This window comes from Engystomops pustulosus, chromosome 2 (assembly GCF_040894005.1).
Source record: "Engystomops pustulosus chromosome 2, aEngPut4.maternal, whole genome shotgun sequence".
Lineage (NCBI taxonomy): Eukaryota > Metazoa > Chordata > Amphibia > Anura > Leptodactylidae > Engystomops > Engystomops pustulosus.
The window spans coordinates 29,755,110-29,768,585 of record NC_092412.1 but is presented as its reverse complement, the minus strand read 5'-3'; the positions used below and the strand labels follow the sequence as shown (position 1 = coordinate 29,768,585).

At 46.2% G+C, this 13,476-nt stretch overlaps 1 protein-coding gene across 1 annotated transcript in view; it reads right to left on the bottom strand.

Moving 5' to 3' along the window:
* Positions 1 to 2,725: 2,725 nt before the first annotated feature.
* C2H11orf97 (chromosome 2 C11orf97 homolog) overlaps positions 2,726 to 13,476 on the bottom strand; it is a 42,349-nt gene continuing 31,598 nt past the window's right edge. The window contains exon 6 of the mRNA XM_072134141.1: positions 2,726 to 3,327. Within this exon, the coding sequence (XP_071990242.1) occupies positions 3,233 to 3,327 (95 nt within the window). The 3' untranslated portion in view covers positions 2,726 to 3,232. The remainder of the gene's footprint in view (positions 3,328 to 13,476) is intronic.

Genomic DNA, 13,476 nt, shown 5'->3' with positions numbered 1-13,476 from the left:
CTGTAGTCCCAGGCAGCTAAGGATGTGTAGCTTTACAATAGCCCTGATCACAGCACATCCTGGGTGGCCAGGGACTGCAGGAGGAGGTTTTGAGTCCTGTCTGGAAACTCTGTGCAGGGGTGATGGCCTGGGTGCCCACCGAAAATGCTCCGAGTGCCACCTCTGGCACCAGTGCTATAGGTTCGCCACCACTGTCCTAGGTAGTCTTGAGTACTGAAGTGTTCATTGGTAACAACCAGTGTCGGACTGGGGTTCCTTGGGCCCACCAGATAAATTATGCTGGGGGCTAACCCCCAGTCTTCTGCTTTATCTCTGGGGTCCAGTACTGGGTTATAGCCTGGGACCACCGGAGGATCCTCTGGTTCTCCGGTGGGCCAGTCCAACACTGGTAACAACCATGGTAATACAGGACGATGAAGTGTTTAATTGCAACGTCTCAGGAAGATATTTAATTAGCCAATGCCATGATAATTGGTAGTCAGTTTTTTTTATAGTATTCAGTACTTACATTCGCAGCAAAATAGAGCGTTGAAGTAATCATTGACTGCATCTCTGGGATCTAAGACATTGAAGAGGTTAATAATACCCTACTTGGTGCACTCGAGTGTGCAATGACAACATCAATAGTGATATAGGGCCATAAATGGTCAATTTTCATGTCTTAGAGATCGAGGAGTCATTACCGCAGGTCGTCTAGGGTCTATTGAAGTGGTCCTGGACAAAATCTTTGATACAAGTGCATTGAAGTAGGCCAATGTCAACATGTCTGGTGTCTAAGTTATTGATTTGAACAATACTATCAACCCTGGTGGTCTTGAATGTTGAAGTGGTCATTGACTGCTGGACAGACTGTTGATCTGTTTAGTAACTATGCCTGGTTTTGGTTATTCTCCTTGACTATGGAGGAGAATAACAGTAATCAAATACTTAAGAAAAATGGGTGACCTTCCATTTACTAACATTTACAATAGATGTGCATGCATTGACGGTCCCCAGACTGAAGGAATTTTTGGAAAGCAGAATATAGCAGATTAACTGGCCATAACTCTTTGGTGGCTAATACTGTTCTAATCCAGACTGATTCTTGGAGCTTGTGTTAATAATTTTCCAATTTGATAGATGAAGATGAAACCACAGACAACAAATATTTTTTATTATACCATGTAAAATATAATTTTCTGCTAAAAATTTCTGTAAAATGTAACTATCCTATCAGGCGATCAAAAGATTGAAAGATCTGTAAGTAGTATCTCACCGCTGTGGACCAGTCAAGATGGCAAGATGGATCAAAACGCAACCCAAAAATTCCAGAGGAGGTTGAATCCGTAAAAAATATCAATATGATATAAGGGGTGGATCAATGGGCTGTCTATTGTTTTCACAGTAATTTCGGATGCTGTCTTGCCCTTAGGAAATCTGAATTTTAAATTTAAATTTTAAAATTGGACAACACATTTACCCCACTAATATGGGCTTCAACTATTTGCAACGTTCAATAGGTGGCGCTTCACTGATACTGGCGAAACTCCCTCCTGATTCAGTAGATTCATCTACTGTCCAGTGGGAGGTGCTAAGTGATCTGCTCCGCCCAGGACCACACACAGTAGAGAACCCAATCAGCATAACAAGTTACAAAACTTATGGCACTGATGGTTTTGGAAGCTACAGAAAAAAGTCCCAACTTCACCAGAATCAGTGGGATATGGCATATTAAAGAATGCAAAGATTTGGTGGAAGTGGTGAAATGTTGTCTATTAATGGTTTAATATGTCATTTGCTGAAAGATTTCCACATTTCCATATATCATATAGCACTTCATGAATTCAAAGAACACCATGTAAATTGAAGACCAGCAGATACTCTCACCCAGTTGGATGCCTCATTTAAAGAGAACATGTCACTAATATAAATTCCCCTAAATAAACATATTTATACTCCTATTAAAAAGCAGTGTTACCATCACTAAATTGTTCCTCCTCATGCCTATAAAATTTGAAATTCTGTTCCTAAATTTATCTCATTGTGTATGCAAATCACCCTATGCAAGTCCAATCTGCGTCTCCCTGAGTGCTGAGTCCGATATAGTCTCTTCCACAGCCATGCTTGAAGCAAGGAGGAATGAGGGGGCTGAATTCTTTATAGCGAGTCACACACTGCCAAAGTCTCTCTCAACTCCCTCATTCCCCCCTCCTTCTGGAATTCTCTTCATTGAGTCACACATCCAACATCTCACTCAATTCCCTCATTCGCCCCTCTCCCTGGAATTCTCTTCAACGAGTCACGCATGCCAAAGTCTCTCTCAACTTCCTCATTTCCCCCTCCCTCAGGAATTCTCTTAATCGAGTCACACACTGCCAAAGTTTCTCTCAACTCTCTCATTTCCCCCTCCCTCAGGAATTCTCTTAATCGAGTCACACACTGCCAAAGTCTCTCTCAGCGCCCTCATTCCACCCTTCTCAGAAATTTTCTTCATCTAGTCACACACAACCAACGTCTCAATCAACACCTTCATTCCTGTGGCAGGGGAGAATGAGGTAGCTGTTTCACCAAGCGACTTGGTTGAAAAAAATGCATGACCCCTGTGACACAATGGGGCAGATTAATCAAGCAGTCTGAAAGTCAGAATATTTCCAGTTGCCCATGGCAACCAATCACAGCTCAGCTTTCATTTCACCAGTGCTCATGAATATTTTAAAGGGGAGCTGTGATTGGTTGCCATGGGCAATTGGAAATATTCTGACTTTCAGACACTTGATAAATCTGCCCCAATGTGTCTCTTGGTGGTGCCAGGAACTTTTTTGAAAGAGATTTTAGATAGATCTGAGCTAAGGATTTTTATAGAAAAAATGATGGGGCACAGTATGATGACTTCTGTGGGGACCTCTCATTAGGTTTAATGGTCAAAACCTGATGACAGATTCCCTTTAAATAAAAAATTTAGAAGTCTTCCAGAATTATTGGGTGAGCTGACTATTTCGATTCCCTTTAAATGAACCAGTGCAATTGTTCCAGTCATCTCCAGACCTGTGCTCAAAATGTTTATTTTAGCGCTGAAGCCTTGGAACTATTCTTGTTTCTTCTATTCAGTGATATTTTTTTCTGCGTTTTTATCACGTAGCAAATGCATAGTAAATATTACAAAGAACCGCCATAAAAGGTGTTAACAATCTAACAAAAAGCATCTGGTAGCAAAAGAACATAAGGCACAGATCATAAAAAGAACAAAAATATACTACGGAGGAGGCACGTCTTCCGCGTCCCTGCTGAGATAGGGCTTTGGCTTGGTCGTCAGCGGTTTTGGAAGCCATCGCTTACTGGAAGCACCATCTGTTCGAAGGGTGAAAACACAGTATTCATTTACTACCTTGGGATTGGTTGTACTATGTGGCTAATTATACTTTTTATATCTTACAGTCTTTCAGGTTAGCGCCAGGGATCAGTATGAAACAGCAGACAGTGAATTCAATAGACAGAATATTGAGGCAGATGTTGCAGATTGTAATGTAAGCGATATCTCTTCGGCCCGGCGAATGGGTGAGTATTAAAAAAAACGAAGGGAATATTTCTTTATGAAATGGATATAAGGGCTTTTTGACTATAACTGCAAAATGGATAATGCAAAACATACAAAAATATATAAATAGAGATATTCTACACCGTTATATAATGTAACTGGCCCAAATTTGCCAGTACAGTCACTCATTTTCAGAGATGGCAAATACAGGAGTTACATGGGACAGGGCTGGCAAAACCCACTAGGTAGCCCAAAGTAATTTAAAGTTGTGTCCATTTAAGATCCAGGGACGGAATTTAAAAGTATAAAATATCAGAGATGTGTGAATTCCCTCGTAGTTTCCCAGAGATACCACCACATAGCGTCATACAATGCAATGCAAAATACAATACAATGGGGAAGATTTACTTACCCGGTCCCATCGCGTTGTCCGACGAGGATTCGGATCCAGCGCGACTCACTAACATCATGCGTCTGAGTTCCTGCATGTGTCACTACTGCGCCGAGGTCCGCCGGAGTTCACCTTCTTCTTCCTGGTGCATGTGAGTGCTTGATCTTGCGACACAAATACTTTTTTCAATTCCGCGGTTTGTCCGAATCCGTCGAGTTGTCTGACGGCCAGCCCCCCCCCATCGATTTGTCACGTGCAAGCCGGCACCGATGCGCCAAAATCCAATCGCGTTCTTCAAAATCCCGGGACAATTTGGCGAAAAACTGAAATATTCGGGAAGCCTGACGAAAGTGTGGCTTTCGAACCCTTAGTAAATGAGCCCCAATATATGATACTATTTATCTGGATATTGTGTGACACTATTTATCTGGTGATTATGTGTCACTATTCATCTGGATATTGTCTGACACTATGGGGGTCATTTACTAAGGGCCCGATTCGCGTTTTCCCAACGTGTTACCCGAATATTTCCGATTTGCGCCGATTTTCCCTGCATTGCCCCAGGTTTTTGGCGCACGCGATCGGATTGTGGCGCATCGGCGCCGGCATGCACGCGACGGAAATCGGCGGGCGTGACCAAACGATAACCCGACGGATTTTGAGAAACCACCGCATTTTAAAAAAAAAAAGTGTTGCGGGACACGCACTTACCTTCACTCAGCCCGGCTCGGTGTACTCCAGTGCATTCCGATGCTCTTCAGCGCAGTAGCGACACCTGGTGGACGTCGGAGGAACTACCTTAGTGAATCGCCGGAAGACCCAAATCCACCGCAGAGAACGCACCGCTGGATCGCGAATGGGCCGGGTAAGTAAATCTGCCCCTATGTATCTGGATATTGTGTGACACTAGAGACGAGCGAACATACTCGTCCGAGCTTGATGCTCGTTCCAGCATTAGCGTACTCGAAACTGCTCGTTGCTCGGACGAATACTTCGCCCGCTCGAGAAAATGGCAGCTCCCGCCGTTTTGCTTTTTGGCGGCCAGAAACAGAGCCAATCACAAGCCAGGAGACTCTGCACTCCACCCAGCATGACGTGGTACCCTTACACGTCGATAGCAGTGGTTGGCTGGCCAGATCAGGTGACCCTGGGATAGACTAGCCGCTGCCCGCGCTGCTCGGATCATTCTGTGTCTGGATGCCGCTAGGGAGAGAGCTGCTGCTGGTCAGGGTTAGCGTTAGTGTGCAGGTAGATTACTGTTAGGCAGGAGTGATTCTCCAAGAACCCAACAGCCCTTCTTAGGGCTACAATAACGTTATACTTTTTTTTTTTTTGTTTGCTTGTGGCTGGGCTTGCTGGCACTAGTAGTGCAGCTAGTACCATATTGTGAGGAATTTGCAGGGGGACTTGCTACCGTTGTGTTTAGCTCTTAGTGACACACATATCCACCTCAAACACCAAAGTGGGAAAATTTATTAGGGGTTTGATTTCAATTAGGCACAGTCTGCCATTTCCTTTTTATTTTACGTTTATTTTTTCATAACTCAGCGTCATCTCATCAGTGTGCTTTCATACTTGGCTAGAAAATAGCCAAAGGAGAATCCAAACGGCTTACTTACGCCTACAATAGCGTTATATATATTTTATTTCTGGTTGATCTGCTGGTGGCTGTCCTTGCTGCAGTGCATATACTAGCCAATTGTGAGGAATTTGGAGTGAGACTTGCGACCGCTGTGTTTAGCGCTTAGTGACGCACATATCCATCGCAAAGACCGAAGTGGGATAATTTATTAGGGGTTGGATTTCAATTAGGCACAGTCTGCCATTTCCTTTTTATTTTACGTTTATTTTTTCATAACTCAGCGTCATCTCATCAGTGTGCTTTCATACTTGGCTAGAAAATAGCCAAAGGAGAATCCAAACGGCTTACTTACGCCTACAATAGCGTTTTATATATATTTTATTTCTGGTTGATCTGCTGGTGGCTGTCCTTGCTGCAGTGCATATACTAGCCAATTGTGAGGAATTTGGAGTGAGACTTGCGACCGCTGTGTTTAGCGCTTAGTGACGCACGTATCCATCGCAAAGACCGAAGTGGGATAATTTATTAGGGGTTGGATTTCAATTAGGCACAGTCTGCCATTTCCTTTTTATTTTACGTTTATTTTTTCATAACTCAGCGTCATCTCATCAGTGTGCTTTCATACTTGGCTAGAAAATAGCCAAAGGAGAATCCAAACGGCTTACTTACGCCTACATTAGCGTTATATATATTTTATTTCTGGTTGATCTGCTGGTGGCTGTCCTTGCTGCAGTGCATATACTAGCCAATTGTGAGGAATTTGGAGTGAGACTTGTGACCGCTGTGTTTAGCGCTTAGTGACGCACATATCCATCGCAAAGACCGAAGTGGGATAATTTATTAGGGGTTGGATTTCAATCAGGCACAGTCTGCCATTTACTTTTTATTTTACGTTTATTTTTTCATAACTCAGCGTCATCTCATCTGGCATAGTAGTGTGCTTTCATAGTTGGCTAGAAAATAGCCATAGCAATAGGATAGCATCGTTTGGTTTTAAAAACTAAAAAACACAAAAAAAAAAAAAAAAAAAAAAAGTGAAAAAAAAATTAAAGTTATAACTTTCATTTTCAAAATGTTTAACCCGAGGGCTAGGGGTAGAGGACGAGGGCGGGGACGTGGGCGTCCAACTACTGCAGGGGTCAGAGGCCGTGGTCCTGGGCGGGGTGAGACACCACCTGCTGATGAGGGAGCAGGGGAACGCCGCAGAGCTACACTCCCTAGGTTCATGTCTGAAGTTACTGGGACTCGTGGTAGAGCACTGTTGAGGCCAGAACAGTGCGAACAGGTGATGTCGTGGATTGCCGACAATGCTTCGAGCAATTTGTCCACCAGTCAGTCTTCCACGCAGTCCACCCATGTCACCGAAATCGGCACTCCTCCAGCTCCTGCACCTCAGCCTCCTCCCCCCCAGTCTGCCCCCTCCCAGGAAAATTTGGCATTTGAATCGGCATACTCTGAGGAACTGTTTTCTGGACCCTTCCCACAGTCACAAACCACTTGTCCGGTTGCTGCTGAGCAATTTTCCGATGCCCAGGTTTTCCACCAGTCGCAGTCTGTGGGTGATGATGACCTTCTTGACGTAGTGGCAGAAGTGTGTAAAGAGGTGTCCGACGATGAGGAGACACGGTTGTCAGACAGTGGTGAAGTTGTTGTCAGGGCAGGAAGTCCGAGGGGGGAGCAGACTGAGGGATCGGAGGATGATGAGGTGACAGACCCAAGCTGGGTTGAGAGGCCGGGTGAACACAGTGCTTCTGAGACGGAGGAGAGTCCTATAGCAGAACAGGTTGGAAGAGGCAGTGGTGGGGCCAGACGGAGAGGCAGGGCCAGAGCAGGTGCATCAGCGCCAAATGTGTCACGTAGTGAAGCTCCCGTGGCGAGGGCTCCCGCGGCGAGGGCTAGATTTTCAGAAGTCTGGAGGTTCTTTAAGGAAACACCGGATGACCGACGGACTGTGGTGTGCAACCTTTGCCAAACCAGGATCAGCAGGGGTTCCACCACTACTAGCTTAACTACCACCAGTATGCGCAGGCATATGAATGCTAAACACCCGAATCAGTGGCACCAAGCCCGTTCACCTCCGGCCGTGCACACCACTGCTCCTTCCCCTGTGTCAGCTGATAGTCAGCCCCCTGCCCAGGACCCTGGCACAAAAACCCCATCGTTGCCTCCACGATCCTCCACAGCATCCACCAGCGTTCAGCTCTCCATACCCCAGACGCTGGAGCGGAAAAGAAAATATAGTGCAACCCACCCGCACGCCCAAGCCCTTAATGTCCACATCTCCAGATTGCTTAGCCTGGAGATGCTGCCCTATAGGCTAGTAGAGACCGAGGCCTTTCGCAACCTCATGGCGGCTGGGACGGCACATCGGGAAAAGTAGTGGCGGCTGGGGACCTCGGTATTCGGTCCCCAGCCGCCACTACTTTTCCCGATGTGCCGTCCCAGCCCTGCACCAGCACGTGTCAGACAACATCATCCGTGCCCTGACCAACGCCGTTTCTGACAAGGTCCACCTGACCACGGACACGTGGACGAGTGCTGCCGGGCAGGGCCACTATATATCGCTGACGGCACATTGGGTTAACTTGGTGGAGGCTGGGACCGAGTCTGACCCTGGGGCTGGTCATATACTGCCGACGCCGAGGATTGCGGGGCCTACCTCGGTCCAGGTCTTTCAGGCCTACTATGCCTCCTCCTCCTCCCACCCCTCCTCCACCTCCTCCTCCGAACTACCATCTGTGGGCATGGCGCCATCAGTCGCTAGCCCTAGGCACAGCAGCAGTGCCGTCGCTAAGCGACAGCAGGCAGTGCTCAAACTGCTGAGCCTAGGCGATAAAAGGCACACCGCCGAAGAACTATTACAGGGCATCACGGCGCAGACTGATCTGTGGCTGGCACCGCTGAACCTGAAGCCAGGCATGGTTGTGTGTGACAACGGCCGTAACCTGGTGGCGGCTCTGCAACTCGGCAGACTGACACATGTGCCATGCCTGGCCCATGTGTTAAATCTGATAGTTCAGCGTTTCCTCAAGACATACCCCAATCTGTCAGATTTGCTCACGAAGGTGCGCCGCATCTGTGCGCATTTCAGGAAGTCCAGCACAGATGCTGCCACTCTCAGGGCAGCGCAGCGCCGCCTCCAACTGCCCGCTCACCGACTGTTCTGCGACGTGCCCACGAGGTGGAATTCAACATTAACCATGTTATCCAGAGTTTACCAGCAGCGCAGAGCGATTGTAGACTGCCAGATGTCAACTTCCACCAGAACTGGTAGTCAGGTCAGTCAGCTTCCTCAAGTCTACAATGAGGAGTGGACGTGGATGTCTGATATCTGTCAGGTGCTGAGTAACTTTGAGGAGTCAACACAGATGGTCAGTGGTGATGCCGCCATCATCAGCCTCACCATCCCGCTGCTTGGCCTGTTGAAAAACTCTCTGGTCAGCATGAAGTCGGAAGCTTTGCGCTCGTCACAAGAGACGGGGGAAGAAGATTCCCTTGTTGATAGCCAAAGCACCCTTAGGTCTGTTTCTCAGCACATATCGGAGGAGGTGGAGGAGGATGAGGAGGAAGAGGAGGAGAATGTTGGCGAGACAGAAGAGGGGACCATTGTTCAGTCCTTCACTGTTCAGCGTGTATGGGCAGAAGAAGAGGAGTTGGAGGAGGAGGAAATGGACAGTCAGGCCAGTGAGGGGAGTGAATTCTTGCGCGTTGGGACTCTGGCGCATATGGCAGATTTCATGCTAGGCTGCCTATCCCGTGACCCTCGCGTTCAAAGAATTTATTCCAGCACCGATTACTGGGTATTCACTCTCCTGGACCCACGGTACAAGCAAAATCTTTCCACTCTCATCCCTGGAGAGGAAAGGAGTGTGAGAATGCATGAATACCAGCAGGCCCTGGTGCACAAGCTGAAACAGTATTTCCCTTCTGACAGCGCTAGCGGCAGAGTGCGTAGTTCTGCGGGACAAGTAGCGAGGGAGAGTAGGCGAGCAGGCAGCTTGTCCAGCACTGGCAAGGGTACGCTTTACAAGGCTTTTGCCAGCTTTATGTCACCCCAGCAAGACACTGTCACCTGTCCCCAGTCTCGGCAGAGTAGGGCTGATCTTTACAGAAAGATGGTGAGGGAGTACGTAGCTGACCATACCATCGTCCTAAATGATCACACAGCTCCCTACAACTACTGGGTTTCAAAGCTGGACATGTGGCACGAACTGGCGCTGTACGCCTTGGAGGTTCTTGCCTGCCCTGCCGCTAGCGTCTTGTCCGAGCGGGTTTTCAGTGCAGCTGGTGGCATCATCACCGATAAGCGTACACGCCTGTCGACTGACAGCGCTGACAGGCTGACGCTTATTAAGATGAATAAAGCCTGGATTTCTCATAATTTCCAATCTCCACCAGGTGAAGGAAGCTCAACCTGAATAATTTATGCACTCCTCCTCCTCCTCATTTTCCTCCTTCTCCTCCTCTTTGTACACTAAAGCAGAGGAAACTGGCTATTTTTTGACAGGGCCCACTGGCTCTAGCTATAGTACTTTATGCATTTAATTTTTCTGGAGGGCCACCTACCCGGTCCTCTGTTTTAAACAATTTTTGGGAGTGCCACATACAGGCACTCAATCTATTCAATTTTTCTGGAGGGCCACCTACCTGCTCCTCTGGTTTGAAAACTTTTTTGGACTGCCACATACAGGCACTCAATCTATTTCATTTTTCTGGAGGGCCACCTACCTGCTCCTCTGGTTTGAAAACTTTTTTGGACTGCCACATACAGGCACTCAATCTATTCCATTTTTCTGGAGGGCCACCTACCTGCTCCCCTGGTTTGAAAACTTTTTTGGACTGCCACATACAGGCACTCAATCTATTCCATTTTTCTGGAGGGCCACCTACCTGCTCCTCTGGTTTGAAAACTTTTTTGGACTGCCACATACAGGCACTCAATCTATTTCATTTTTCTGGAGGGCCACCTACCTGCTCCTCTGGTTTGAAAACTTTTTTGGACTGCCACATACAGGCACTCAATCTATTTCATTTTTCTGGAGGGCCACCTACCTGCTCCTCTGGTTTGAAAACTTTTTTGGACTGCCACATACAGGCACTCAATCTATTCCATTTTTCTGGAGGGCCACCTACCTGCTCCTCTGGTTTGAAAACTTTTTTGGACTGCCACATACAGGCACTATCCAAATTAAATTGTCTCCATAGCAGCCTCCACACGTTGTCTCCATTGCTACCTCCAAAAGTCGTCCATATAGCTGCCTCCATACATCGTCCCCTTATCAAACGAGGTGTGTCAGGCACAAATTTGGGTTGTTTTCATGGATTCCACATCAAAGTTGTTAACTTTGTCGCCACCCTGCTGTGTAATCCACAAAATATACTGGCAAACTTTTATCATGTACCGATATTATTTGAGCGCTTCTTGCTCACCTCCTTTGGTTCCTCTCTGCCACCCATTGGTTTGAAGCCTGAGTCCATTTAGGGTATGTCACCATGACACTCTCTAGCCTGCTGCCGCTGCCTCTGCATGCCGTCCCCTATAGTGTCAGGGTCAATTATTGGATGTTTTAGATGCTATCTAGCCTCATTCTGTCACTCTGTCATGGCCATGCTGTTGCCCATAATTTTGGCATAATGGTGCGATTAAGCAGCCTCAGAGGCATCCATGCATGCTGCCCCTGCTGTTTCCTGTCCATTTCCGTGGTGTTTCCATCCTTTTCTGAGGTTCCCAGGTGTTTGGCCAAGCTTCCCTGTGCAGAGCCTTGGTCCCCTTGAAAAATGCTCGAGTCACCCATTGACTTCAATGGGGCTCGTTATTCGAGACGAGCACTCGAGCATCGGGAAAAGTTCGTCTCGAATAACGAGTACCCGAGCATTTTAGTGCTCGCTCATCTCTATGTGACACTATTCATCTGGTTATTGTGTGACACTATTCATCTGGATATTGTGTGACACTATTCATCTGGACACCATATGATACAATTTCTTTGGATATTATGTGACACTATTTATCTAAATACCCTATAACATAATTTATCTGAATATTTTCTGGTTTTAGCCATAAGTTACCCCAAATTGTATCTGCCATGAATCTACTTTAATACAGGCATAACACATTTAGGGGAGCTCTCAGGGGAGCGTCCGTTCTGTCTGTTTCCTGATTGTACCGCAATGTAGTAACGCCACCGGCGCTGCTGCTCCGGCTGATTGTCACTCTCCCAGTGATCAATTACAATAACCTTATCTATAGAAGCCTAGAAAACCCCTGTAATAATAACTTTAATGGTATTCTATAAAATTCCGGAAATTATCTATACAATGAATAATCAGCGCATAAAAATATTTCCGTAATAAACTCATGTGTGAAAAACGGCTTCTCTTGGCACGATGTAAATAAGGGGCTTCATGAGGACCTTGTGTGAGGGTAAGTGCGGGGTAGAGGTTGGTCAGGGGCAGGTCAGTAGCCTCACAGCCGGACTCGCTGTACAATTACACAATGTGGCCGAGCGGTCACCACATCGCAGAAGTGAAGGCTTCTATTTCCTTGCACAATGGCTCCATTATATCTAGAACAAAATGATATAATGGTGCTGGCTTTACGAGGTAGTTTCCAGTCTATAAAAATACAGATAATCACTGTTTAATGGAAAACACTGCAACTTTCTTCAATATTCTGTATTTCCCAGATCTCTGCTTCCTGTTAGTTTACTATCAAAGGCTGAACAAGTGTTCAAAACTTTCCACATAAACATCTACAATGTACCAGGGGAGCAGAAATATATCTTCCCTGTAATGGCTAAGTATGAAGAATGGTGTAGTGTTATGACTTATTTATTTTTAGTGTACTATGAAGCATGTTATAGAGCAGGAGGAGCTGAGCAGATTGTACATAGTGTCCTATCTGCAGGCAGCATGTTATAGAGCAGGAGGAGCTGAGCAGATTGTACATAGTGTCCTATCTGCAGGCAGAATGTCATAGAGCAGAAGGAGCTGAGTATATTGTACATAGTGTCCTATCTGCAGACAGCATGTTATAGAGCAGAATGAGCAGAGCTGATTGTACAAAGTGTCCTATCTGCAGGCAGCATGTTATAGAGCAGAAGGAGCTGAGTATATTGTACATAGTGTCCTATCTGCTGGCAACATGTTATAGAGCAGGATGAGCTGAGCAGATGCTTCAAAATGTCTTAACTGCACGAGGAGCCGAGCATATTGTACATATTGTCCTATCTGAAGACAGTGGGGCAGATTTATCAAGTGTCTGAAAGTCAGAATATTTCCAATTGCCCATGGCAACCAATCACAGCTCCCCTTTAAAATATTCATGAGCACTGGTGAAATGAAAGCTGAGCTGTGATTGGTTGCCATGGGCAACTGGAAATATTCTGACTTTCAGACTGCTTGATAAATCTGCCCCAGTATGTTATAGAGCAGAAAGGGCAGAAGATCAGAATGAGCTAAACAATTTGCAAATAGTATCCTATCTGCAGATAAAATGCTATAGAGCAGAAGGATATTATCAGATTGTACATAATGTCCTATGTGCGGGCAGCATGTTATAGAGCAGGAGGAGCTGAGCAGATTGTACATAGTGTCCTATCTACAGGTAGCATGTTATAGAGCAGGAGGAGCTGAGCAGATTGTACATAGTGACCTATCTGCAAGCAGCATGTTTTAGAGCGGAGTGAGCTAAACAATTTGCAAATAGTGTCCTACCTGCAGATAAAATGCTATAGAGCAGAAGGATATTATCAGATTGTACATAGTGTCCTATCTGCTGGCAGCATGTTATAGAGCAGGAGGAGCTGAGGAGATTGTACATAGTGTCCTATCTGCAGACAGCATGTTATAGAGCAGGAGGAGCTGAGCAGATTGTACATAGTGTCCTATCTGCAGGCTGCATGTTATAGAGCGGAGTGAGCTAAACAATTTGCAAATAGTATCCTATGTGCAGATAAAATGCTATAGAGCAGAAGGATATTATCAGAT